We start from the raw sequence: 27,956 nt of genomic DNA on the forward strand, positions 1-27,956 counted from the left end.
GGGGTCCATGTGCCCCTATGCATCAGCACTCCTGTATCCCTTGGGTAAATTCCTAGCAGTGCTATTGCTGGGTCATAGGGGAGTTCTATTGTTAATTTTTTGAGGAACCTCCACACTGTTTTCCAGAGGGGCAGCCCCACCAACAGTGTAGGAGGGTGCCCGTTTCTCCACATCCTCACCAGCATCTAGAGTCTCCTGATTTGTTCATTTTAGCGACTCTGACTGGCGTGAGGTGGGATCTCAGTGTCAAACACCTCCTTTTTCAGGACATAAGAGGATAGAATATTTCTCCCCTACCTTTTAAGAGATTCAGAGCTTTATAGGGAAGTCATTAGAGTTAGAGAAATAGAAACTAGCTGTAACCTTGGGTTGTATAACTGAAGTAAATCCAACCTTACCTTTTGCTATAAAGAGAATCCTCTGGGAATTCAACTTTTCCATGTATTAGGGAATCAGAATGTTTAAAACACTGAGATACTTTTCTTCTTTAAAAAAAAAAAAAATCTATTTCTTAAGAATCCCAGATTAGCACTGAGCTTCTCTTCCCTCAAAAATACCCATAAAGAAATCCATAATCTCACATACAAAAACACATGGAAATCAGCTCAACATCAGCTTAATGCTTCCCTGCTTTTTTGCTGGTATGCCTCATCCTCTGGGCCGGGAGTCTTTGCCTGCTCATTTCTTCTTATAGCAGACTTAGTCCTGACAACTTCACTAAGCCAAGAATATTCCAGAAATTCTGATTTCTCTGCCTTTGTTTTTCTCCATTTTGTTTCTCACCATCCCCTTTGTCAGAACTATTCATATATATAGCCTACCAGTGATTAATAAATATATGTGATTTTCCTGTCTTAGTCATCATATTATTCATGATTTTGCAGAAGTTTGAAGTTCTAGCCAAAGTATAGAAGACATCGGGCAATGTTTGCTTCTTTTTGAAACTGGCTCATTTATTGCTCATAGATTTCCTACCGAAAACCAAAAATATTTCCATTATCTCTGCCTAAACCAAGCCAGTTCCCTTAACTTTATGTGCTTCTGTAAATAGGACTGGTTTCAGGATCTGGTTTTGCTCAACTTCCTGTTCATCGCTAAGAGAACTTCCTATTCCTCCCTTTAGCCTCCCCTTGCCCTCTAGTGACTGTATCTCAGGTGTGAAGCTAACCTGTGTGTCCAGATTTAAAGTGGCCAAGGAGTCCCACCACCAGCTTCTGGGTGTAGTTTCACTGACAGGTCACTTGTTGGCCACAAGAACAGCCATTTTCTGCTTGTAGGACAATCACAAACAAGAAAGCACCCCAACAATCACTGTATTTTTCTTCTCCCATTCTCCCACAAATAATCCTCCCCTGTCATCCACATGCATCCCCTTTTGGAGGCTGATAAAAAGGGAGTTCCAGGCTTCTAACAAAGAACACTTTGCTTCATTCTGGCTGGCTCCTTACCTTTATATTATGTACCTTGAGAGAAAGAACAACAGACTGCCTCTGCTCTGTTTTTCTTTCTCTCAAGTGTTCTCTCTGTATCACAAAGGGAGAGGTGTCATCTTCAAGACTGGAGTTCAAGGAAATTGAGTAGACCAACAGGGATAGAATATGGATTAAGTGGCACAGGGTAGCTATTTGGTAATACTTACTTCATGAACGCAAAATATGTTTCCTGGATTGAGAATGGTCAATCTGGCAAAACAATAGCCAGGTCAGAGAGAAGGGAAAGAGGTAATAATTAGAGGCCATAATATCCTACTTTATCATTGCTTTCTTCCTATTCCATGATAGGACTCATGGAAAACTGAATATTTCTCCTACTTTCTCATATGTCATACCGGTGTATTTCCAGGTGAAATACATTTTTAAGCCCTGAGTCTAACAAATTTAGACTTTGACTTTGATATCTAACGAATCCCTCTGTTATCCATCTTCACTTCAAAAAATGTGTTATTATGCTGCATTTATTTAGCACTTCACATTTGCAAAATTCTTTGCCTGTGTTATTCTCTACCAAAAAATCCACTTATCACCCTTTTTAGAATGGCAAACAAGGATACCAGAAGGTCTTATGCAAACTCGGTTTTAATTTTTCAAATTCTTTTTGGAAACTGGCAGATATGAATTAGAAACTAACTGATAGAAATTGTAGCTTTATTACCTTATTTGCTTTCCCTCTCATAAAATTAATCACCCTGGGGGTAGAAAGAAACCTGAGGAGGTTATCTATATAAAATTTGCTTAAATTGACCAGCACACCCTAGAAAGGTGGACGGCAAAGGAAGTGTTAAGGAATTTTTAAGGGTGACAGAACTGTTCTCATAAACTTGATTATGGTGGTAATTATACAACTGGACACATTTGTCAAAACTTAATAGACCTGTACACTAAGAAGTATGAATTTTACTGTTCACTATCTCTGTAAACCTGTCTTTTAAAAAAGAAAGAAGTATTAGAACTTTAAAAAAAAAAAACACCATTTTTTTTTAATCTGCTTCACAAAGTAGATAATGAATTCACTAAAAATGTTTGAGACCATACTGGTTGCCCATTTGAGGGAAGAGCATTTTGGAGCTGGCTTTTGTTCCTGGTGCTTCTCTTAGTGCACACCTAGGACATGTTTGCTGAAAGTTAAAATTAACGTTCCTTCGTAAGAATAACTCTGGGATCTCAAGCAGGGAAAAGACTTTAATTTATAATGCTGTGTCTTTATTATCAGTTCTTATAGTAGATTTTACTCTTTTTTTAAATACTTGACAATAATATGATAGTCATTAGAAAATTATCTCATCAGAATATGATCCTGTTTATGGTTTTGGAGGGCAACTAATAATTGATGAAAGAATTTCCAGAAGGATGCAAAAGAAAATTATTATCCTTTTAGAATGAGAAAGTCGGTGGCAGTGATTGAATCAGATTCTGGTTTAAATAGTCACACGACACCCTCTCACTCTTTGGTTGTAGTTCAGGAGAGTGCTCAAACCTTTTAATAATTACACACTTTGCTTCACAGATAAGATTCCCAGTCCACATGACATGCTTTGGTGCCAGCTGTATATTCTTCTTGGCATTCTTTCTTTCCCCTCTTCACCCTGGCCCCTCACCCATCTTCATGTCTGCCCAGCTCAAAGGCGCAGCTTTCCATCTGTAAAGCCTGTTGCCACAGGATACAGAATTCGCTAGGGAGGAGGGAAAACTGCATGTGTGTGTTTCAGGATGGTGGCTCTCCTAATCAGATAAACGTTGTGGAAAGCTTGCTCATTCATATGAAAGAGCCAGTGCTGCAGCTAAATGGTGGAGCCGCTGGGCTCCAGGCTGTGGCATCTGTGCATTAGCCTTGCCCAGCTGGGAGCACTTTTCCTTGTTTTTCGGAAGAGCTGATGAGCATGGCCACATTTGCCTTCAACAGTAACCTTTATATGAATCCCATGGAAGAAAAGGCTGTTTCCCACTTTATTTTTCAATGAAATGACAGAATGGATTACAAATAGGAAATCCCTGGTGACTTTTTCACACAGTAAAGTGCGTTTTCTGTAATCACACTAGGTCTCTGGCGTTTTGCTTTTTTCATTCTTGACTTATTTGACCTAACCTCTCTTCCCCTCTAAAAAATCTCTAAGGTATCAAAGGCTTTTGCCACCAGTCAGTTTTGCAACCTGCGATTCTGCTCTTCTTCGTTCCTGGTGTTATTAATCTTGAAAGAGCAGGGATGCAGGCAAATGCCCTGAGCAGCCCTGAATACAGCCTGATTTATAAGGAGAGGAAGCTTCCCAGTTCCTGCCATTTGATTGGCTATGATTTGGCTTTTTAGGCAAGTTCTGGCTTCACCTGAAAACTCTACTTAGCACTGTGGACAAGAGTGTCTTCAAACTTGGGGTACCACCTCTGAGAACTAGAAGTAGAGCTTGAGAGTATACTCCTTCATTCTCTCCTTCTTCTTGTGCTCCTCTTTACCTCAGGAGATTCTCATGTCCTGAGAATTGCTGTAAGTTTGCTTATATTTTTATAAGCTGGAAACTCAGAATGTCCCTGACCTTCGTGAGCACAAGCATTGTTGGGGTTGTTTGGGTTGCATTTATTTATGTTTTCCACACTCACACGGTTTGCCTAGCCTGGCAGCCTGTTGGCCTGGACAATAATAAAGCTTCTGTTGAGGTGAGCAAACAGCTGATGGCATGGGGCACAGAGGGAACTCCTACAGTGGCCGCCTGTAATCTGCCAGGCCAGTGGTCAGAGCAGGCGAGAACAAAAGCCAGTCTGTTTGCAGGCACATTGGAAAATCAATGTGTTAGTTGTGTTCTCTTCTCTTTGCCTTTCTCCTAGCTGAAAGGGAGAATGCTCGTCTCACAATCCACAGAATCATTTGAGGCAAGTACCCATTTCAGAGACTTACCTGCCTATCATATTACCAGCAACAGTTCTGAAAAGGCCCCAAGTTTATATGTTTGAATTGCTTGAAACATCACTGATAGATGCATTCTTCTCAACCTCACCATCCAGAGTTGGACCCTACTCTCTCAGTGTTTTGAGTTGTTTATATTTTAGACAGCTAGATAATACACATAAGTTGTGTGCTAATTTCTTTTTTTTAACACAGTGAGGGCTTAGAAAGGAGTTTATATGCTGCCTGGCTGGGAAGTGCAGGAATTGCAGTTTGGACAGCATATTTCATGATATATGTTTGTTTCCCTCTTATTTCTAAATTGACTTAATATGTTCACTTAATTCACTTCACATCTGGTAGACTTGGTGTATATCTGGATTACTAGGCCTCAGAAGAGATCATAGCAAATAGCCCTGTTCCAGGATGAGGGAGAGAGTGGGCTTAATATTGGGCAGTACACCTAGTATTTCTCGTGAATTGATTCTTTGAAAAATATAATAAACTTTTAACTGGCCATTATGCTTTAAATCTCATTTTTCAGAGGAACAAGGGGAAGAACTTAAGTAGCTCAACTATTGACTTTAAAATGTGAAGGAAGGCATGAAATACTAAAAGATCTATTTTGTTTCATTTCTATGCAGAGCATCTCATTAGATCTAGTCTCTTGGGCACCTATTATGCCTTTTTCTTGCTAGGTCATTCTCATTCTGAAAATAATTTGACATATTTGTTCTGTCTTTCTGCTTTTATGTTTTAAAAGCCGTATATTTATTTATTTATATATTTTTAAGTAAACTACCCTCAACTTGGGGCTCGAACTCATGACTCCAAGATCAAGAGTTGCATGTTATACGCAATGAAGCCAGCCAGGTGCCCCATCTATTCTTTTTGCTTTTTCTCTTTTAAAGCAAAAGATAGAGTGAAAAATAATTTCCAACAAAATGTAAGATATTCAAAAGTCTAGAGAGGTCTGGGTGACTCCATATCATAAAACATCTTCAGATCTTATTTTTGCCAAATTTCTCACCAGAGCACTAATAAATATCCTAAATTAAATACTACTTCACACTTCCTCTATTTTTCTCAGCTTTTACTTTGGCAGAGAACCTGTTCAGCAGGAAACTATCCCCATAGCAGATGGCAGGAAATAGCAGGTGGCAGATTGAATAACCAGCTTCTAAAAATCACTAGTATTAGCTGTATTCTTGACTCATACATGGCACAAAATCCTTTCGCTCCAAGTTGTTGTCTTAACCTTTTTTATCTAAGAAAACAGTTTCATTTTTGTACGGCCCAGAGATTGATGTGCTTCCTGGACCATTAAAGAAAAGATGGGGACTTCCCCTGACATGATACACGGACTTTTGAGGATGTGTCCCAATCCAAGCAGATAAACAAAAAAAGGAAGCTCTTGAAACCCCTCCTCACGGCCCTGTCTCCTGTCCCTCAGTCTGTGGCAAGGACGCCCCCAGGACAAGAAGTCACTCCAACCCCCAGTTGTTACCACTGTGTGCAAACTCGAGGCAAGAGCAGCACTCGGCATCCCTTTGGAAGTTCTGTCCATTTCTGTGATAGCACTGCCAGATACACCTCAGCTTAGCTGCTTCGGCTTTTTAAAACCATGTGGGGAGCTGCAGGAAGCACAAGGAAATGTAAAAACTGAAGAGCTAGAATAGAGCTTTGAAGAAGGCAGTGGGGATATGGATCCTGGACGACCTGGATGTTAAATTTTGCCTATTTTGGTTTTTTTTTTTTCCCATGGCTTTTTGTTCTCTTTTGGTTCAGTGAAAAGTATCCCCAATATCTCCTATGTGCCATAAGAAATAGCAATAAAATTCAAAGCTGATTCCCCTCCAGAGCGGCTGTGCCATTCCTTTCTTCATTTTTGCTTCACCTGTTTTATTTTAAACTTCAAAAATGTCAGCTTCAGCCTCACATCTCCTCTCCTAAGGAAAGGCATATTTATATAATGCCATGGTTAGTAGAGCATTTTCCCCAGATCATTTTTTACAAATCTCCTATTTTTAAATTTTCTTAATGTATTATAAGAGAGAGCATGCACATGTGCACACACCTGAGCAGGGGAGGGGGAGAGAGAGAGAGAGAGAGAGAGAGAGAGAGAATCCCAAGCAGGCTCCATGCTGTCAGAACAGAGCCTGATGTGGGGTTCAGTCCCACCAATCATAATATCATGACCTGACCCAAAACTAAGAGCAGGATGCATAAGCCACTGAGACACCCAGGTGCCCCTAAATTTCCTATTTTAAAACAAGACATTGACTCAAGAGGCATTAAATAAGGAATACAATTTTTATAATACTTTTCTTTGTTATTATTATTCTGCTTTCCCTTTCCCATTTCATACTTTATAGTTAACAAGTTTTATCCTCAAGTTTTTATTAACTGTTGACTTTTATGACTTTTGGTCACACTGACTACACATCCATAAATATCTAAGAGAAGGACCTACTGATGGAGGATGTAATTCAGCGTTGATGTTTCATAGTTAACAACCAGTTTTCTCTCTTCTTATGCTTTATTGAGATTTCGACACAGCCCCAATTGTTGGTACCTGAGAGACTGGACTATCCACACCTGGATTAGGCAGTGTTTAAAATACGGTGCACAAGACAAAGCCTTATATACTGTTGTAAATAAGGTGAGTGTTTTCCTGGTATTTGCAGCTTCTTTTCCTCAGTGTAGATGATACACCTAGAATAGACCAGCAAAGAATAGGACAAGAAATAACTTTTGATATTTATTTGCTCTCAGAGATCCTTTTTAGAATGAAACTGAAGAGAAATTAATCAACAGTTAAATATAAAAATTCCCATAGCCTGTGCTTCTCCACACCTATTGACTCAGAAATGGACAGGTAAAAGCAAAAGGAAATTCAGTCACAAGAACTCTGCACTGATGGTCATTTCATTCTGGATCCCTAAGACCTAAATTTCTTGCCCGGTTCTCTTTGCTCTATTTAGGGAAAAAGACATGACCATTTTGCTGGAATATGATCTCCAGAATATTCAGACTATCTTACACAGTTTTTAAAAGACAAGTATTCCTAGGCTACTCAAAACATGTCTTTCTTCTGAATTCCCTGACTTCTCTCCTCAAGCCCCAGAGTCCCCTATGACTAGGGTTTTTCTGAACATTACATTCCACCAAGGATTGAGTCTTACCTTTATGGTATGAAATAAGTATAAAATAAGCAAAATATTTGAATTTGATTTTTGTGAGTCTCAAGCTCTGGTTGGACCATAAAGAGATTTTAACAATATTTCTATGAAAACAAATTATCTCTGTAGAGTTGCTGGACCTAGTATGTCAGAACTCAAAAGGATATATAACAGTTTTGGTTTTGGTAGCTTTTGGTCCCATGACTTGGACCCAATTTGACTTAATATACATTGCAGACAGTTTGTACGTGAGACATTGTGCTGCGTATGGCATTGTCTATAAACGTGAGCAATATCCTGTCCTTGCCCTCAGGAAGCTTATCATTTAATAATGCAAATAAACAGGTTTACTGATAAATCTCTTAGGTCCCAGAGGAAGGGATGAATCAAATCCTGTTCTCATCAGTTCAGAGTTTAATGACAGAGATTATACTCAGAAGATTTCTATGAAAACAAAACAAGAAAGATACAGAAATGCAGAAAAGTTTATTTCATTTTCTGCTGCTCTAGTCTTTTCGTGGAAAGAACATTGGACAAGAAGTCAGAAGAGCCGGGCTATAACCTCATAAGTTCCACCAACTGCCCTTAACTTCAGGCAGATAATTTTATCTGTCTAGGTCTTAGGTTTTTCAACTCTGAGTCAAGTGAGTTGTATTAAATCAGTGATCTTCAACCCTGGCTGCCCATTAGAGTCACACAAGACCCTTTTAAATATTAGAGATGCTTTTCACCACCCCCTAAGATTCTAATCTAACTAATCTTTCTGGAGCACAGGCTCTAACTTTTTAATGTCTTAAAAAGTTTTTTAATAGACTTTATTTTTAGAGCAATTTTAGGTTCATAGCAAAATTGAGCAGAAGATATAGAGATTTCCTATATGCTCCCTGCCCCACACATGCACAGCCTCCCCCATTATCAACATCCCCCACCAGAGGCACATCATAATCACCCAGAGCCCACAGTTTACATTAGGGCTCACTCTTGGTATTGTACATTCTGTGGGTTGGGACAAATGTATACATCCTTTGTGCTCTGCCTAGTCATCCCTCATTGGTATCCATTTAAAGCGCCCAAGTTAATTCTCGTTTGAAGCCAGGTTTGAGAAGCACTGACTGATTGATATCTAAGGCTCCTTCTAGCTTTAATGACTGATCATTCTAAAAAATTTTGGTTTTTCCTGCCCCCTGGGGTTTAGTGCTGAACTGGATAACTGCTTTGAGAAATAGAGAAATTTGCCATGAGCCCAGCGTTTAAAACAATGGCTCCTACAAACTAATAGCAACCAACGAGATGGGAAAAGATAGTTGCAAATGACATATCAGATAAAGGGTTAATATCCAAAATCTTTAAGGAACTCACCAGACTCCACACCCGAAAAACAAACAACCCAGTAAAGAAATGGGCAGAAGATATGAACAGACACTTCTCCAAAGAGGAGATCCAGATGGCCAACAAACACATGAAACGATGCTCAGCATCCCTCCTCATCAGGGAAATACAAATAAAAACGACACTGAGATACCACCTCATGCTAGTCAGAGTGGCTAAAATGAACAAATCAGAGAACACAAGATACTGGCGAGGATGTGGAGAAACGGGCACCCTCCTACACTGTTGGTGGGAATGGAAACTGGTGCAGCCCCTCTGGAAAACAGTGTGGAGGTTCCTCAAAAAACTAACAGTAGAACTCCCCTAGGACCCAGCAATAGCACTGCTGGGAATTTACCCAAGGGATATAGAAATGCTGATGCACAGGGGCACATGGACCCCCATGGTCATAGCAGCACTCTCAACAATAGCCAAAACCTGGAAAGAGCCTAAGTGTCCATCAACGGACGAATGGATCAAGAAGATGTGGTTTATTTATACTATGGAATACTACATGGCAATTGAAATCTGGCCATGTGTAGGAACATGGATGGACCTTGAGGGTGTTATGTTGAGTGAAATAAGTCAGTCAGAGAAGGACAAATATCATATGTTTGCACGTATAGGAGGATTAGGAGGAACTTAATGGAGGACCATGGGGGAGAAGAAAGGGATATATAGTGGTGGAGAGGGAGAGAGGCAAACCATGAGAGACTCTTGAATGCTGACAAAAACTGAGGGCTGATGGGTGTGGGGGGGGAGAGGAGGATGGGCACGGAGAGGGACACTTGTGGGGATGAGCACTGGGTGTTATATGGAAACCAACTTGACAATAAACTATTTGTAAAAAAAAATAAAATAAAAATAAAACAATGGCTTCTAAACCGATTTTCCATTTCAGCATATCTGAGGCATCCCTTACAGCCTACTGTAACAGTGACTGAATTTGGCAGTGATTCACAACTGCGAGGGGTTAGGATTATTAGACTCCCCCAGGGGGTGTGTATAATTTGAAAGAATTCCTCAGGTGCTGATGGTTGGTGGAGGAAGAATAGGGCACAGTGAGGATGATAGTTAATCCTACTCAATTCAGAATTTAAAAGAAATAAATATATAACCACAATCCAGATCTTTAGTAGTCACACTTGATTTTGCATGAAAATCACATAGAAAACTCCCTAAAACTTCTGGTTTCTTTGACCTGTTCCCAGAGATTCTAAATCTGTAAGTCTGAGGCTTAGAAATCTGCATTATTTAAAGCACTCCTAGAAAATTCTTAGGCAGATGCTAAAGGATCCACATTTTGGGAAATCTGGAGTCTCAAATATATAACTGCTTGTGAACAGAAGTTCAGTTAGTAATATTTTGTTGGCATATTTCTAAGGTCTTTAGAAAACAGTGGAAGAGACAAGATCTAGCAGGTGCTGGGTGGGTGTGGCAAAAAGAGAACCCTTATACACTGTTGGTGGGAATGTGCACTGGTGCAACCACTATGGGAGATGGTGTGGAGATTCCTCAAGAAATTTAAAAAAGAACTACCATATGATCCAGCAATCCCACTTCTGGGTATATACCCAAAGGAAATGAAAATAGGATCTCAGATACCCGCACCCCCATATTCACTGCAGCATTATTCACAGTAGCCAACCATAGAAACAACCCAAGTGTCCATTGACAGATGAATGGGTAAAAAAAATGTGGTGTATATGTATGCAATGGAGTATTACTCAGCTATCAGAATGAAGGAGATCTTGTCATTTGTGACTACATGAACGAACTTTAAGGTCATTATGCTAAGTGACATAAATCAGTCAGGAAAAGACAAAATACTCTACGATCTCAGTTATATGTGGAGTCAAAAAAGCCAAACTCATAGAAATAGAGTGTAGAATGGTAGATTGCAGGGGCTAAGGGATGGGGTAAATGAAGGGATGTTAGTCAAAGGGTACAAAGGTTCAGTTAAAAGGTAAGTAAGTCCTGAGGATCTCATGTACAGCATAGTGACTCTATTGTATACTTGGAAGTTGCTATGGTCATAAGTGTTACTACCGCACACACACACAGTGGTACTTATGTGAGATGATGGATGTGTTAACTAACCTTATTGTGGTAATCATAATCATTTTCAGTGTGTATATGTATTAAATCATCATGATGTACACCTTAAACTTACGTGATGTTGCATGTCAGTTATAGCTCAATTAAGTTGGAGGGAAAAATAAAGACCAGGACACAGTGCTGCATTGTTTTAATGCTACATAATGTGATAATGCGTACTTCCTCGTGAGAGTCCATTTTTGTATTGATAATCATATCTTATAGAAAGAATCACATGGGGTTCCTGGATGTCTCAGTCAGTTAAGTGTCAAACTTCGGCTCAGGTTATGATCTCGTAGTCTGGGTTCAAGCCCTGCATCGGTCTCTGTGCTGATAACTCAGAGCCTGGAGCCTGCTTCAGATTCTGTCTTCCCTTCTTTCTCTGCCCATTCGCTGCTCGTGCTCAGTCTCTCTTGCTCTCAAAAATAAATAAACCATAAAATTTTTTTAAAATAATAAAAAGAATCACAGAACCAGTGGCATCTTGGGGTGGAGGGTTGCTATTTTGGTTTTGTGTTGTTGTTAGCTTTGATGAAGTGTTAGAATTGAGCTTTATTTTTCACATATTGATTGTCTTATATCAGACAGCCACTCACAACTTTCATACCCTGACCGAGTTAAAATTACCAAACCTCATGAGTCACAGGTTTTATTTCACTGTCACAGATGCTGTAAAATGATAGTCAAATGTCTGAAAGCTAATGGTGGCAAGTTTTGTTATGAATAATGCATAAGCATATATTATGAACAGTGAAAGTGGATATTTTTCTTATTTTCCTTTTATGTTCATTACGATTACAGGTCCAATATGGAATTTTTCCAGATAACTTTGCATTCAATTTACTCATGGATTCTTTCATAAAGAAAGAAAATTACAAAGGTAAGAAACCAAATCTAGTTCAACTTATAATGGAGCTGCAGCTCTTAAGGTAAGTCAGTATAGGCAGTTTCCCTTTTGAAATTTTGTAATGACATCTCTTTACATCAGCCTTTCAGTCAGAAATGGATGCGTAGTTGATTTACTATGCTGCTTGGCCAGATATGACAATCATATCCAGGTTTTTCTCTCTGAGTTTGTCAGATTTATTTGTTCATGTCTCTTTGTGCAAAGGACAGTGAATTTAGTTGAGCAATAAAGTTTAGCCTTGCCTGAGCTCCCATGGCTGGTTAAGATAATAATAATACAGTTATTAGCTTGACCCCTTTTAGTACCATTTGCTAACTTTAATTTAAATCACGGTTGTTATTCTTTGTGAAACAAGTTGACTTTCTGGAAAGAGCAGAATACTTGCTATGAAGGAGAGTGATTTTACCTCTCCAAGCTTTTGTTTTCTCATCTGTAAAATAAGTGGATGAGTTATCTCAGATCTCTTTACTGCCAAAATTGTCTGATCCTTTGCAATTAATTCAAAGTGATTCAACTTCCACTACAATAAAGGAGTCCAAGGAAGGATAGGAATTGCAAGAGCCTCCACAGAGGAGTCAGGTGAACCCCGACCAGTCTCCATGGGACAGGGAATCCTATTAAAGCATGCTTCTGTTCGTGGCTGTGCTGACAGTGAAGAAGGAAAGAGGCGCCTTGCCATTGTGTAAAGATACACACTGACTTTCCCCTTCTACCTTTTTATCCTCAGGGTTGGTACTGAGAAGCCACGAGGGAGCCAGGCCTGTGTTAGGGTAGTTACTACCTCAGGAACGTGGATGTGGACTGGAGGGCACTTTTATTTGTGTTTCCTGCTGTTGGGTTCCATCCCCTCGTTCCTGCACACCAGCGCCAGTGGCCTTTCCTGCTCCTCAGGCTGGGGACTGGACCTTTCTGCCCTGAGTGGGCGCACCTCTCTCCTTTCTCTCTGGATCTCTGCTTTATCTTCTCTCTCAAAAGGCTTGCAGCTGTTGAATGCCAAAGAATATTTGTTGTATATTATTTTTTGAAATACCAATTATCCCTTCTTATCTATTTCTTAGTTTCAAACCTACATTTCCTAAATTCAAGTGGAAGACAATTAGTTTTTCCCTGTTTCTTAATCTATGCTCCATGAACATCACATTTAATAGTGTATCATTGGAAAATTATTAGAAGCAGCTTTCTCCCTGCACTCTCTCATTAAAGGGTATGTTAGAAAGGTCAAAGGACTCTTTTTGTCCTAAATGCAGAGTAAATACTTAATATTGAAGATTTCTAAAAATAAGGTTTTAATGAAGATTATTATCATTCATGGCAAAGATTTAGAAACTGTTATACTTTTGTGGGACCTGGGTGGCTCAGTGGGTTGAGCATCTAACTCTTGATTTTAGCTCAGGCCACGATCACGGGGTCATGGGATGGGGCTCTGCATCGGGCTCCACAGTGATCATGGAGCCAGCTTAAGATTTTCTCTTTGTCTCCCTCTGCCCCCCTCCCCTGCACAGTTTCTCTCTCCCTCAAATAATAATAATAAAAGAAAATATGCTTTTTATCATTAATAGAATAGGAAATATCAAAGTACATAAATGATTTTGGAGAAGTTAATTAATTACACAAGCAAGTCTAATTTCACTTCCCAGGCTGAACGAACTGCAGAATATAAAAAGGAGATAAAGTTTGATTTATTTTTCTTGTGTAATTTTGGATTCAGTAATGAACAGTTGAAAAAACAGATTTTTTTAAACTGGATTTTTAGCTTAAAATTGTATTCTTTTAAAATATTGGTTGGTTTGAGGGTTTTGTTTGTTTGATTTAAATCTCTTCCAGGTACTTATTTGCTATTGACCTAATAGATGACTTCCTGGTCTGTCTGTTTATCTCCGTTTACCCGTTTGCAAAAAGAATATAGAAGTTCTTCCCTATGGTCTCATTAGGAACCATAATAACATGTACAAAACCACCTGGATAGCAACAGCTGCAAGTCAGTGTTAACTCTTATAATTATGATTATATGTAAAAATTGGTTACCACAGCAACTTTGTTAGTCAAAAACATGTGTTGTGCCTGTGTTACGTGCTGGCACCATATTTTAAACCAATATTAACATTCTCTAATTTAACAACAAATATTAAGGGAAAGAAATTGTCTAAACTTGGTTTTCTTGGCTTCCATCTATGTTGTGGAATCTTAAAGGAAAATAAAAATTGTTCAAGGTCTGATCTTCTATGATCAGCATTCATGTGAAAGCAGATATATTGTATGTTATAGTCAGGCCCTTATAGTTTATGAATGAGCATTTTTCTTTCCAGAGTTTCAAGCTTTTTAAAACTGAGCCTGATTATCCTTTTTATAGCCATCAGTTTCTGTTTCTAAAACAATACCTGGGATTTAGGATCCTCTCTAGCATTTGTCTTCTTTTGCCTTAACAGAGAGAAGGTTCCAGAACGCAAAATGGGGCAGTCAACCCAGCTTCTGCTCTGCTTGTCAGGGTGACCTGGAAAATATATTTGTCTCCTTTCTGTATGCCCTAGCTCCTCCAGCTGATGGACATGATACCTGAAATTTGCTTCAAAATTTATGAGGCTTTTTTTTAATATATATACTATCTTGATGGACTGTCCAAGTCTTTTGAAGCAGATGGGACAAATGGTATATATCATTATGAAGATGATACTGAGGAGTTCAGAGAAATTAAGATTATTCAGTGTCCTTGAAAACATTTGTGCAAAAGCACCTGACTTAGTACGTAATAACAAGTACAAGAGAAGCTAAAGACTTTGGAAAGATCTAGTTTGTGGAAGAACTAGGATCAGAGCTCACATTTTTTGCTTCTTAAATCTGTTTGTTTTTCTATCATGCCCTTCTTTAAAAAAAAAAAAATGTTTTATTTATTTATTTATTTTTGAGAGAGAGAGAAAAGACAGAATCCCAAGCAGGCTCTGCACTGTCAGTGCAGAGTGCAATGTAGGGCTCAAACCCACGAACCGTGAGATTATGACCTGAGCCAAAATCAAGAGTCAGACACTTAACTGACTGAGCCACCCAGGCACCCCTATCATGCCCCACTTTTTAAGAGTGATTATAGTTAAATACAGATTTGGAGATATTACCTAAAACTAATTTCCTCTCATTTTTACTTGGTCTTCTTGCCAGATGCTTTATCCGTGGTTTTCGAGATCATGCTACAAGAAGCCTTTGAGGTACCTTCCACCCAGCTTCTGTCCCTCTATGTTTTATACCATTGCCTGGCCAAGAAGACAGACTTCAGTGTAAGTGATCGAACGTAAAGTAGTACTGAGAGCCTTAGAAGCATGCAGTGACTCTTTAGTAGGGATGAGGTGGCTGGAGGAAACTGCTGCTACCGGAATCTGAAAGAAGCCATCTGACATACAGCTCTGAGAACACAAACAACCAGGATAGAGTGTTCTTTCTATACATTTTAGTGACTGGCTTTTGACAACATGGAACTGAATGTCCCTCCACTTGAAAGAATCTCAAGTGAAAGTCCTTAGGCACATTTTGAAACTTGAGCCATGCTGAATGTACCTCAGATGTTCAGAACTGGGTAACTGATCCTCAGTGATAGTGGGACCTGCATATCAGAGAAGCAGTGAGGCAGCCAACTGACCACAAGCTTGGGTGTGTTCAGTTTGCAATAGGGTTTTCCTAAGATTGCTCTGGGTCAGTCCAGAAGACCAAATCTTACTTTCCTCTTTTAGATGAGGCTATTTAATCATTGTTTCTTGTTATCGTAAGAATAACAACAGTAACAACAATAACTAATATTTAAATAGCACCCACTTTACACCAAGCTCGGTTCTTGATGTTTTCAACTTATTAACACATTTAATCCTCACAACTCTATGCAGATGAGTAGACTGGAGCACAGCGATGTTACATAATAGCCACCCAGCTAGTAGGTGCTGAAGTCACCTGGAGAAGACAGGCAGTGTGGCCCTGAGGTCTACCCTCAACATTTCCTACTTCCATTTGAAGAATACAGGCATGCAAAGCAAAACAAAACAAATAAATGCATTTAAAGTTATAACTGCATATATGGATCTACATGTATATGGATCTACAAAGACTTCTTATATGAAAAGTCTCTATATTAGGGAGTTTTTGTTTGTATCCTAAATTAAGTCAGGAATGGCTTCCTTAAGGAAATATTTCTTGAGTTAATACTTGAAAGATGAATAGGAATTAACTGATTGAAGAGAGGAAGAACAGTCCAGAAAGAGGATATAATGCACACAAAAGCCCTGTGGCAGAAAAAAACATGGCAAACAAAGTGGCTGGAAAAAGATAGACAGTAAATGTAGATGCAGCAGAGAATGGTAGGAAGGGCATGGAGTGAGGTAAGGTTGGCGAATGTAATTCATGTTAAGCTGTATTATGTACATCCTAAAAATAGTGAGAGGCATTTGAAAAGTTTTAAGAAGAAGGGGTAACATGGTCCAATTTGTATTTTGAAAACATACATCTGCTATAATGTGGGTAGGAGATTAGCTCAGGGCCACGATGGCTTCTGGTCAGAGTGCTTAGGAGATTACTATGGTTGTCTCAGCAGGCCGTAATGGTAAGGTGGGAACCAGAATGTATGGCCTTACGAGTAGCCACTGAACATATTCAGGAGGCAGATAACATGGTGGGGAAGTTTATGTAGAGGCAGGAACATACTGGTAAAATCATCTCAGTTTTTGACTTGTGTATCTGGATGGAAAGGTTGTCATATGTTTGCAAGGGGAACTCTGGAGAAAGATGGTATTTTATGAGTTAAATCATTAATTTGGCTATGAACATGTTGCAGTTTGAGATGCCTTTGAGACAACCAAGAGATTTCATGAGGGAAATTAGGGTCTTCATGGAGACATTTGGACTGGGGACATAATTTACACATACAGGTATACATTTCTGCAGATGAAGCACAGAGCAAAAAGGGAAATCTGGATCATGTTGGACCACAAAGACCACAGGAAGAGAGTGTGGTTTACAGTTGAGAAAGTTTCCGAGAGGGTAGGTAAGACAAGGACTTCTAAAAAATTCACTGAATTTAGTGGCCTACAGACACTCAGTTGTAACCTGTGTTTCCATAGAATAATGGAGCAGGACAGCATCCCTCCTCATCAGGGAAATACAAATCAAAACCACACTGAAATACCACCTCACACCAGTCAGAGTGGCTAAAATGAGCAAATCAGAGAACTCTAGATGCTGGCGAGGATGTGGAGAAACGGGCACCCTCCTACACTGTTGGTGGGAATGTAAACTGGTACAGCCCCTCTGGAAAACAGTGTGGAGGTTCCTCAGGAAACTAACAATAGAACTCCCCTATGACCCAGCAATAGCACTGCTAGGAATTTACCCAAGGGATACAGAAATGCTGAGGCATAGGAGCACATGTACCCCAATGTTCATAGCAGCACTCTCCACAATAGCTAAAACATGGAAAGAGCCTAAGTGTCCATCAACAGATGAATGGATCAAGAAGATGTGGTTTATCTATACCATGGAATACTACATGGCAATGAGAAACAATGAAATCTGGCCATGTGTAGCAACATGGATGGACCTTGAGGGTGTTATGCTGAGCGAAATAAGTCAGGCAGAGAAGGACAAATATCATATGTTTGCACGTATAGGAGGATTAGGAGGAACTTGACGGAGGAACAAGGGGGAGAAGAAGGGCGGAAATGGTGGGGGAAAGGGAGAGAGGCAAACCATGAGAGACTCTTGAATGCTGACAAAAACTGAGGACTGATGGATGTGGGGGGGAGGGGGGGATGGGCATGGAGGAGGGCACTTGTGGGGATGAGCACTGAGTGTTATGTGGAAACCAACTTGACAATAAACTATTTGTAAAAAAAAAAAAAAAAAGAATAATGGAGCAGGAAAGGAAATCAGAGTGGATTGGGGAGTGAGTTAAGGGGGCAGAAAGGAGACAGCTAGTGTAGGGGAGTGCCTTGAGATACCTAGCAGTGGAGGCGAATGGAGAGGAGAGTGGGAGAAGGAGATTTGCTTTGTATTAATGGGAAAGGCACAAGCACCAAGTAGGAAAACCTTGAGGACTGTGGTGTGGTCACACCTGATTTCGTCCATAATAGTATATGCAGTAGCAGCTACAGGTTTGGAAGAGACCTGATCTCTTAGGTTAACTCATGAATAGCTTCTCATATAAGCACTGGTGGTTGTATTATTCCAGGGAATCATCCCCCAAAAATCTATAAGGCTTTCATTTGTTGGTTTTCATCCATCTTTTTAAAAGTGCCTTCAAAAGTGTCCCTGTTCCGGCTGTCATCGCCACCCCTTCTCGATTCCTAGAGCAGCAAGGGTACCGCTCTTGCCTTTTCACCCCTACTCCATTTAGATGCTATAGATCATGCTTTACCCTAGAGAAAAGAAAAAAATTTTAAGGCTTATTATTTATTATTCATCAGGTCTCTTTTCATGCAGCTTATGTGGGGGAAAATCAAACCTTAGGGCGATTTGCTTTTCAAAGTGAAATGCCCCGGTCCTCCATTACCAGCTCTTACTTATCTGTGCTGCACGGAGTGCCTGAGGAGGCTTTGTGTTTCCTCCCAAAATCTTTGCTTTTTTTCAAAGGTTGAGAAAAACCTTAAGAAATTACACTTACAGTACACAAAGGCCATTCCCAGGAAAGAGACTTGGGTGCCCATTAACACCCAGGGTGCCTCACTTACACCTGTCTACAATTGCAGCCTGTGCGTCTCATTCATTCTCTGCTTCTTCCCAACCTCTGACTGCAGAGAGCAGCGCGGCGCACCCTGAGCTTTGTGTTCTTTATTTTCAAACCAGGACAGGGCCCTGGCTGATAGCAGGAAGATCACAGCTCCCGTTGTCGGGGGGTTGCCAAGGCTGTCCTCTGAGCCCAGCACCTACGCGAGCCCTCTTCACTGCTCTTGCTGCCCTGCAGCAGGCTCAGCAATGCTTGTATTTTTGCCCTTTTCTCCCCTCACATCTCAAAAAGCTCCCATTTTAATGAAGTGTAATTTTGCACCCTGGGTTGAAAGAAATGATCACTAAGTGTTTCTGATTATACGATTTATTTTTAAGAGGCACAAATCTATCTAAAAGCAACCTAATAGTTGTATTTATTTTTACAGTGTGAAGTAGAAGGAGTCTTATCATTGCTGAAATGTTTAAAATTCAAAAGCTGGCCCCAGCATGTCACAGCAGTGTGGGTGCATATTGGGCTGACAGCATGTGTAATCTTTACTCATTGTCTGAAGGCCGTGTTGATCCCAAGTGTACTCTTTATAGTTTTGTTTTGTTTTGCTTTTCTGATTGCAAATGGAGCTCTTATTCATTGCCAGAAATAGGGAAAATAATGAAGAGTATAAAGAAAAAAAAAACAGAATTACTCATAATTTCACTACCTAGAAATCTGTTAACATAGAGGGTATTTCTTTTCTATGTTATTCGTTAAACATAAATATCTTTTATTTATAAAATTAGGATTATAGTGAACCTATAGCTTAGCTATTTTGTTGTTTTTGTTTTTGTTTTTTAATTTCTAGAACATGTTCCCCCCCCCCATTAAAAATCATTAAAATCAAATTCTTTACTTGGCTGGACCATGATCTGGTTTATTCTGTTGCAGTGGGAAGAGGAGAAGAACTTTGGTGCTTCACTATTGCTTCCAGGCCTAAAGCAAAAGAACTCAGTGGGGTTGAGTTCCCAGTTGTATGGCTATGCACTTCTTGGTAAGCTAAGTGATTGTTACAAATACAGTTCTTCGTGGATAGAACGGCTGCATTCTTCTACTTTGTAATACATTTTTAATTTGATTTCGGTATACTAGTGATCTTATTCATACAACTTTATTCATATGATATCATACCTAGGATTGTATTCATGTGCTGCAAGCTTTCAGTTTTAGACATAAAAATAGACTTTGTAGCCTTATGGGTATGGACTTATGCCTTAAGAGACAGTAAAAAGGGTTTTAAAACCTGTTATCACTGGTAAGGTAAAAACTAGGTCTGGTGGCTTTTCATTATATTTAATGGTAATCAACGTGAGGAAGGGATAAAGAACGGAAAGTTCTGGCCTTCTTTTGGGAAAACCAGCCAGCCAGTAAAATATTTCCCAGTATTAACAGTAGTCTTTCTGTCTCTTTTAGACCTAAAGTCCAAGAGGTAAGAAATCAAGAGTTAGGGTTGAACTGGTATCTCCTTTTGCTGTTGGCTTATGTGTTTTGCCTTTGCCTTCAGGTGGTCATTCAGGACTGTTATACTATGTGAATTGTTCAGGGAATTCAAGACTGACAAATTGCATGTGGTTGCCACTGTTTCTGTGCAGAGGCCCTGGTGCTTCGGGACCTGTGGCCATCAGATGAAAAGCTTTGCTCTCACTGCGTCATGTGCTGCATGGCCTCACCCGGCCCCAGTGGAAGCAGCTTTCCCAGAATGTGACTGCAGTCTAGCCCCAAGTATATTAAAGTCTAAAATTAGCTGTCACCTGATAAGCTTTTTCTATTTCTGCCCTACTATAGCCCTCCCAAATCCTCCTTCCCAGGAATGATAAGTTAAGGTGGCTTTAAGACCTGACAGTTCAAGGTGACTTTGCCCATGAAGTGCAGAGGGGGCTTCTGTCCCCCAGGAACACAGAGACAGCCCCCCGCCCCACCTGAGGCCCCTGGTGTCTGGTGTCCATGTCTGGAGCCCCACTTGTGATGGTTTGAGTAATAAAGAAAAGCATTCATGTCCCAAGATCCAGTAAGGATGATTCAGACTTTATGATTTTTAAGTACCGATGAAGCTCAAATAAAGGACAGTCAATGGGATGTTTTGGAGTGTTTTGAAAAATGTCAAAAATTTGCTGGCAGGGAAAGTTGTCATATGTTGATAAGACTTTCACTGGAGGAGAATTGTGAGAATTCATTTTCTGAGGAAGATTTTGTTCTTGAAACAAAAATAGTATTTTGGTTGTTTGACTCGTTTTATAAGGGTAGTTCCACTTAAAGAGATAGATATATCAACTTCTCTAAGTTTCCCTCAGCCCTGTGATTCATATATCCTCATGGATAATTTCCACCAGCCCAAATGCAAAAGAAAAACAAATTTGTACAATTTCATATTTCAAAAATGGATTTGGTGAATTTTACCATATTCTTAATTATCCGTCTGAAATGGCACCAGGTCGCTGGATGGGGTGAGGCTCTTGGTACATACTTGAAGTGATTCTTCTTCATTTCTAGAGCTTCCAGGTACATATTCATTGGGCTTTCAAGTCCCTGGTCTCAAATGTAGTGGTAAGCCATGGCTGAGCCATCTTCATTGTTCTTTTTGGCCACAGGGAAGGTGGAATTGCAGCGAGGGCTCCGGGCTGTGTACCATAACATGCCACTGCTGTGGCAACCCGGCTACCTTGACAGAGCTCTTCAAGTGATGGAGAAGGTGGCCTCATCCCAAGAGGACGGGAAGCTGTGTGCAGAAGCGGTACGTCCTTTGGCTCTAATGCAGTGTGCTTTAGCCATCTCCTGTTCCCTGTGAACCAGGCTGTGACTCTGTTTTCATTTTCTTCCCCCTGCCCCTCCTTTCTGTACTTCTGTAGAATTATGTACTTCTCCAGTAGAAAGGGAATGAAAAACCATACACATCCTCAATGTTCCTGACCAAAAGCGTTAGAGAATAAGATTAATGTTGACTCTCTAGCTGTGTGTGGAGGAAAACTATCCCTCTCCTGAAATTTAAATGGAGTTCAGTAAAACAATACCCACTCTACTGCCCACTCCCCCAGTAAAATCTGAGTGGTAGCTCAAAAGAGGTTAATACTTCATTTTTAATTTTTGGCCTTTCTGTACCTTTGTAGTCCTGGGAGACTACATGGCAATTATTATCCCCCATAAAAGCCCTCCAGAGAGGAATCTTGGGACTATAGACAGCACAGTCTTGTTTTCCTTCTATGAAACGATTCTGTGGTGAACACACAGTGCTCGGGGATGAGGGTCGGACGCTCCTTGCATAGTCCTCAGGGGCTCAACCTGCCTGGACTGGGCCACTGCCTCCCCATGGCCCCAGCACATTTCTCAGTCACCTAGGGCTCTTGACACTGTGGAGCCACCAGACTTGGCCCATAGAGAACGTAGCACCTTAGAGCCACATGAAAGCCTTCTGCCCCACAGACAGCCAGTGTCCACTCCTGTCCAAGCTGCTTATATCTTCAGAGGGAGGCCTAGACAGATGTTGGGTGTTGCATTACCAGGATATAAAAGTTAACTTTCAGCTCATTCCTTGTTTTGCCTTGACCACAGTCACTAGGGCTCACTCCTTGGCTTCATTTTCATCATGAAGATATACAAGTCTGGTGCCTCTATTGGCCAAATACTGATGTCTGGTGAATCAGCATGTTCTTTGGTAGATATTTATAACGGAACATACACATTCCTAAATACATATTCATATTTAACCCTGTTATAGTCAGTACTGGTGATAAAAATCACAGTATTATACATAAATCCTTTGCCAGAGAAATTAGTCCTTCCAGTCTGAGCCAGATTTGCATTCTTTTTGATCTGTCCTAATAGGAATATGATTCAGATGTCAGCAAGAATGGGATACGTGTTAGGTTTGGGTATAATGTATTAATGGTATTAAAAGACTTGGAGTATTTTCTAGATTTTTGTTCTAATGTGACATGGTAGAAATAATTGGTATCCAAGCAGGTGCTAATGCTGACCTTGAGTTTGTAGAATCTCTGACAATTAGGCCCTCAATGGGTCAAGGGAAGGTGTGCCCCAAAGTGAATGTGTTGGGTGACAGAGACCACAGCAAAAAGAAACCCTCTGTTTTATAATTTACTTTCTAAGTCACAGAGATCACCTCGTTGTGAATTTCACATACGCCTGTCAAGTCTCTGTCAGCAGCTTGTGAGGGTTATACAGCTCCCTAATTTACAGAAATCCTATGAGCTACAGTCTTTCTGCAAAGGAAGCACTTGCCAGGATTCAGAGGCTCTCTTGCACACACTCGGAATGGCCCTCTGTTGGTTGTGCTCTGTGGCAGTTTTTCTCTCCTTCTTCCTCTTCCTAACCGGTTGGGGAAGAATTACCTGGGAGAGGGAGTACTTTGAGTACCCCTCGAACATAATTTTTGGATTCCTGCCCTATTGATTAAAGGTAAAAACAAATGCCATTGTGCTGATTCATATACAAATAATTCTGAGCTTGCTGATCTGTACCATTTGTTTTGAACTGAGTTGTCCATGCCATCTGACGGGGTGTTTTGAATGTAAAATCATGTCACCATGTCCACTTTCTATAATTTTATAAGAGAAAGAGTTGACCAGTCTTCAGATCCCAGCTGTTCCTTCCTATCCCTTCCCTACCCTCTCTTAATAGTGTGTTTTCAGGGTGCTTCACAGGATGCTTAGTCCCTGCCCCTTTGTCTGCTCCGCAGCTGGATGTGCTGGACAGAGCGCTGAAGGCTGTGACTGCTCCAGCCTGTGGGTCTTCAGAGGAACAGCCCCAAGAAGAAGACAGCCGGGGCTCAGAAGAACTGGTGGAGCAGTTGGACGTGGAGGAAACTGAACAGTCCAAGCTTCCCCAATACCTGGAACGATTTAAGGTGTGTTGTAGCAGAATTAAGTCCCTCTGAGCTGTACATTAAGCATGCTTCTCGGCTGTGGTGATAGGCAGCCCTTTCATGCATCAGTGTCACACACAAAGGCATGAAAACTGACATCAAAAATCATGCTTCAAACAGGAAGTGGTCTTAAAAGAAACAAATGGAATTTTTATGCTCCTTTTTGTACGTTAGCTTATCAGTCACAGTCTTGTCACTGGGGCAGCATGTCATTACCCACTCATCCCTGACATGTGCCTGATGGGTGGGTAATAGCTTGCCTCCTCAGAGCAGTCACCTGACTCCAACTCCAGGTGGAAGGGGTCTGGTCATTTCTCCATACTGCACTAACGTGCTTGATAACGCACAATCAAAGTAGAAATAAAAAGCCAAATTTGAGTTTGATGGAGATGAGATGGAGGCATCTTGTCTTGCTCGGCTTTGTGTTGTGCGTTCCACTCAGGCCCTGAGAACACTTACTTGGACTGCATGGAAGATGTACACAAGTTTCCACTGTGTCTTTTCACAACAGATCTGAGCACTCAGGCTACCATTGGTACCTTTCGACTGCATGTCCCTATATCCTCTGTGATCAGAGTCAAGGAAGAAGAGCTATGTTCAGAGGTTAACCCCTTGGCCTCTTCCTTGCTTTGTTTCTAATCTACTTAGTGCAAAGAGAAAAACGTGCAGTCTAAAGAATTCTTTGTACAAAACAGAAAACCTTCCCATCCATGCCAGCTGACTGAGCATGTCATTTTGAGACAGAGAGGTGTCATTTTACCTGATTATTACACTTAGATCTGTTCAGTAATTTTTTTTTATTTTTTAATGTTTATTTATTTTGAGAGAGCAAGACAGAGCACGAGTCAAGGAGGGCAGAGTGAGAGGGAGACACAGAATCCGAAGCAGGTTCCAGGCTCTGAGCTGTGAGCACAGAGCCTGATGCAGGGCTAAGACTCACAAACTGCGAGATCATGACCTGAGCCGAAGTCTGACGCTCAAACAGCTGAGCCGTGCAGGCGCCCCTGATCTGTTCAGTAATTGTATTGCCCCAGCTCTAGGATACCTACTTCCCTGTGTTCCAGGCAGGGCTCCACTATACTTGTAGTAGTTGTTGCTCTTGGTACTTTTGTAAAGTTATCGTTCAACGTCCCTCTTACAATTTGAAAACTAAGAAAGAAAGGTTAATATTAGGTACACAGAGAATTGGCAGCTAAGAATTGACATACCTGCTCATTGCTCTTAACTTTGGATTTAAAAAGGCTAAAGAACAAACAAAACATCTCCTTAGCCCCATAGATTATCATCCAACATACTCATATTTAACCAAGGCTGCCACAAAGATGACCACCTCTTTCTCTTGTTCCTTATAATATTTAATCTCAGAGAATAGAAATCTATGCTGCATTAAATTCTTAGTCCTGATCCTCCCACAAATGTTTTTTTTTTTGAAAATCAAAATGAAAAGAGACAAGTACTTATTGGCTGCTAGCTGTGTGTTAAGCGCCAGTACATTTCATTTATCTTCCCTGTGGCTCTGCGGGTAGGCGCTGCTTTTCCTACCTTACCTGACACCAGGCTGAGAGAAACTTGCCCTTGAGTGATTGATTTGGGATTTGAACAGAGGTTTGCTGACTCAGATTTGAGCCGTCATTCTGGCGTCCCAGGTTGTCTCCTTGACCTCAGACCACAAGGAAAGTGATACCAGAAAGAAATAACTTCCATTGTACATTTCCTTTTCTTCCTGTTGCCTGATTTTTATACTCTCAGGTAATTTGGGGTCCATTTTAACAGGCCTGACCCATCACACTAGGCGTGTAGCCACTGCTTGACGCACGGATCCTGCCTATCTTCTTCCCCGTATAGGAGCAGGCCTCATCGCCTAAGCCAGTGAAGGGCATTTGTTTTTGGTACATGCGGATGTGTGGTATAAGCTAGAGCTGGGGCCATTAGTGGCTCTCTCTTGATGATCTGCATCTTGAAGCACTTAAGTATATTAGTGTTTTTAGTACTTTACTTCTCCAGGAATATAATACCAACCAAGCCAAGATGCCCTTTCAGATGGAGCTGTGAGCAGTCAGTGTATGAAGGCTGACCTGCAATGGAACACAGCAGGTGGAAGCTTATAATAGTGCAAGGACTCCTGGGAGCTGGTTAGCATGCCATTAGTAAAAAAAAACCCTTGCAATGATTTCCATCTGTTGAAGCGAACGCTGGCTAGACAAGCATTTATCTCAGCTCTTCAGAAGGAAACGATACAGACGGGCTAGCTCCAGTTTATCAGCTGCTTCTGCCATTTTGTGTGCATCGTGAGTTCCTTGCTCTGGGAGTTGGCTGCTTGGTTTGGTGCAAGTCCGAGTGGAAACATAGATCTGTTATACTTGTGCTGCCTTTGTGGATTAAAACAAGAAATTACATAGAGAATTGCAGCATATGGAGATCCATTTACTGTTTGTGAGTGAAGAGAGAGATCACATGTGGTGCATCTTAGCACAACTGCTGGGCTGGAAAAAAAGAGCAAATGCTAATAGCACCTAGATGAAAGGCAGCATGACAGGTTCCTAACGAAGTGCCTTTTCCTGCAAACAGAATGTGTGGACATTTTGCAAGGGATTTAATCTCTTTTCCTCTTTGTATTCTCCCACCTGTACCCTCCTCCCTCCCCCATCTCCTCTTTTTTTCTTTGTTTCCAACAGGACTTACATTCTAAGCTCCAGGCTTTGGGCAAAGTTGAGCCAGAAAGCCTTTTGACTCTGACCATCCAGCTCATCAAGGAACAGCTCCCCACCTGTGAAGCAGAGGACATCGCAGCCTATGAGCAGAAGCTGCAGCAGTGGCATCAGGAACGGGTACACTTGATTCAGAGGGAACAGGAGCAGAGGGAAAGGGCAAAGCAGGAGCACGAGGCCCAGAGAGCAGCAAAGGCATCTACCTAACAGGCCCGTAGGCCCCCGGCCCCACCACAGCAACTTCATGAGGCCCCATCCTAGGATTCATGGTGACCCTGATGGCAGCCTCAGCTTCCTCCGTCCATCTTCTCCTCTCTCTCAAGCAGGCCACTTGTGACAGAGCCACAGTGTTCGACATACTAAGACACTGTGACTTCCCATCTGATGCCGAGAAGGGCAGCAGAGCTCTGAGTGGCAGGTGATCAGACTGAAGCCCCAGCAAAACACCTTAAAAAGGTGCAGTCAAGGCTTATGGTGGGGATTCCAGGGTCAGGGATCAGTGCTGAACGTTGAAAGTTCCTGATACATAGCAGTGGGGGAGGGAGTGGCCGTGGCTCAACAGCCTGGTCTCGAGCACAGGCTTCTGAACAGCCTCTCTTCCCAGCAGGCAAGCTACATGTCTTGAGGCCTCGTCCCCCTCGGTGTCCTCCCGGCTGGCTGTGGGATGCCCACATGTCTCACTTTCTCCCTCCCCCCATACCTCTTCTCTACAGACATAAACTGGGGAGAAATTGAGGACAGGAATGAAGACAACACCATGAACCCACTGGCTTTCAGATTTCAGGTCCCCACAGTGACAGTTGTAGAATGGAAGGGTTTTTGAGGAGAAGGCTAGCTCTGAAGCCTCCTGGGCTTGGCTTCTCCATCACGTTGGGGTAACTTCTTTCCAAAGCATTGTCTCAGCTCCCTCCTCAAGGAGGTAAAGTGAGCCTTTTGTGTCCATGTATGCACACATGTGCAACTTTTGAACACACATTTCACTTGGAGAAATAGGAGAAAACGAGAGGCAGGATGGGACTTGTAGTGCATAGGAGACGTGAGTAACTGTGAACCTCTCAGGAGGTGGAAGTTCCTTCCTGAGGTTTCTCTGTGAAAGGGGTCAGGGGCAGCTCCTGCTCGCCGTATAATTTTGCCTTTAAGTACAATGGTATACTTTTATTCAAGGTTGTGCCCTTTTCATCAAGAACCTGTGGAAATAAATGTTCTGGGATTATTTTGGTGTATTATTTATCTTTCAGGGAAGGGAGGGAGAGAGGAAGTCACACCATCAGGATGGTGATTCTGATTTTGAGCAACATATTTTTAACCCTTCTTCTCCATCAGACTTCGCACCACAACCTTTATACATTGTTTGAGAACTAAGTGTGTCACTACCTTGGGCAACCCTGTGAGGGAAGCCAGAGCAGCCTCATTCTTGAGCGAGGAAACTGGCTGGTGCTGCTGCTCACCCTGCATGAGCTGTACCTGAAGGCCACGTCCAACACAGGGCCTTGTGTGTGGGCAAAGCTGAGTCGTACCTAGGTAGAAGGTCATGACCAAAAGTCACGCGTGATATTTTGGTTGATTGGGGCAGGGCTTTTTCAGCCCCTCCCTTATAGCCAGACGAACGGCCGAAATAAATCAGAAGGCCCCTTTTGCTCAGTAAGTTACTGACCATCATGACATGAAGCATCTTATTACCACTTCAGCTCATAATTTGGTCTTCTGTTTCCTCCCCATC

At 41.3% G+C, this 27,956-nt stretch overlaps 1 protein-coding gene across 2 annotated transcripts in view; it reads left to right on the forward strand.

The window, feature by feature from the left end:
* The window catches only part of MRPS27 (mitochondrial ribosomal protein S27), an 86,631-nt gene extending 59,182 nt beyond the window's left edge, over positions 1-27,449 (forward strand). For both annotated transcript variants that reach the window (XM_039242079.1, XM_039242080.1), the window contains 7 exons: positions 6,919-7,033; positions 11,820-11,898; positions 15,076-15,191; positions 19,544-19,646; positions 21,241-21,383; positions 23,343-23,510; positions 26,204-27,449. In XM_039242079.1, the coding sequence (XP_039098010.1) occupies positions 6,919-7,033; positions 11,820-11,898; positions 15,076-15,191; positions 19,544-19,646; positions 21,241-21,383; positions 23,343-23,510; positions 26,204-26,443 (964 nt within the window). In that variant the 3' untranslated portion in view covers positions 26,444-27,449. The remainder of the gene's footprint in view (positions 1-6,918; positions 7,034-11,819; positions 11,899-15,075; positions 15,192-19,543; positions 19,647-21,240; positions 21,384-23,342; positions 23,511-26,203) is intronic.
* Positions 27,450-27,956: the final 507 nt, after the last annotated feature.

The sequence above is a fragment of the Hyaena hyaena genome, unplaced genomic scaffold (genome assembly GCF_003009895.1).
Source record: "Hyaena hyaena isolate Hyena2069 unplaced genomic scaffold, ASM300989v1 scaffold_205, whole genome shotgun sequence".
Classification (NCBI taxonomy): domain Eukaryota; kingdom Metazoa; phylum Chordata; class Mammalia; order Carnivora; family Hyaenidae; genus Hyaena; species Hyaena hyaena.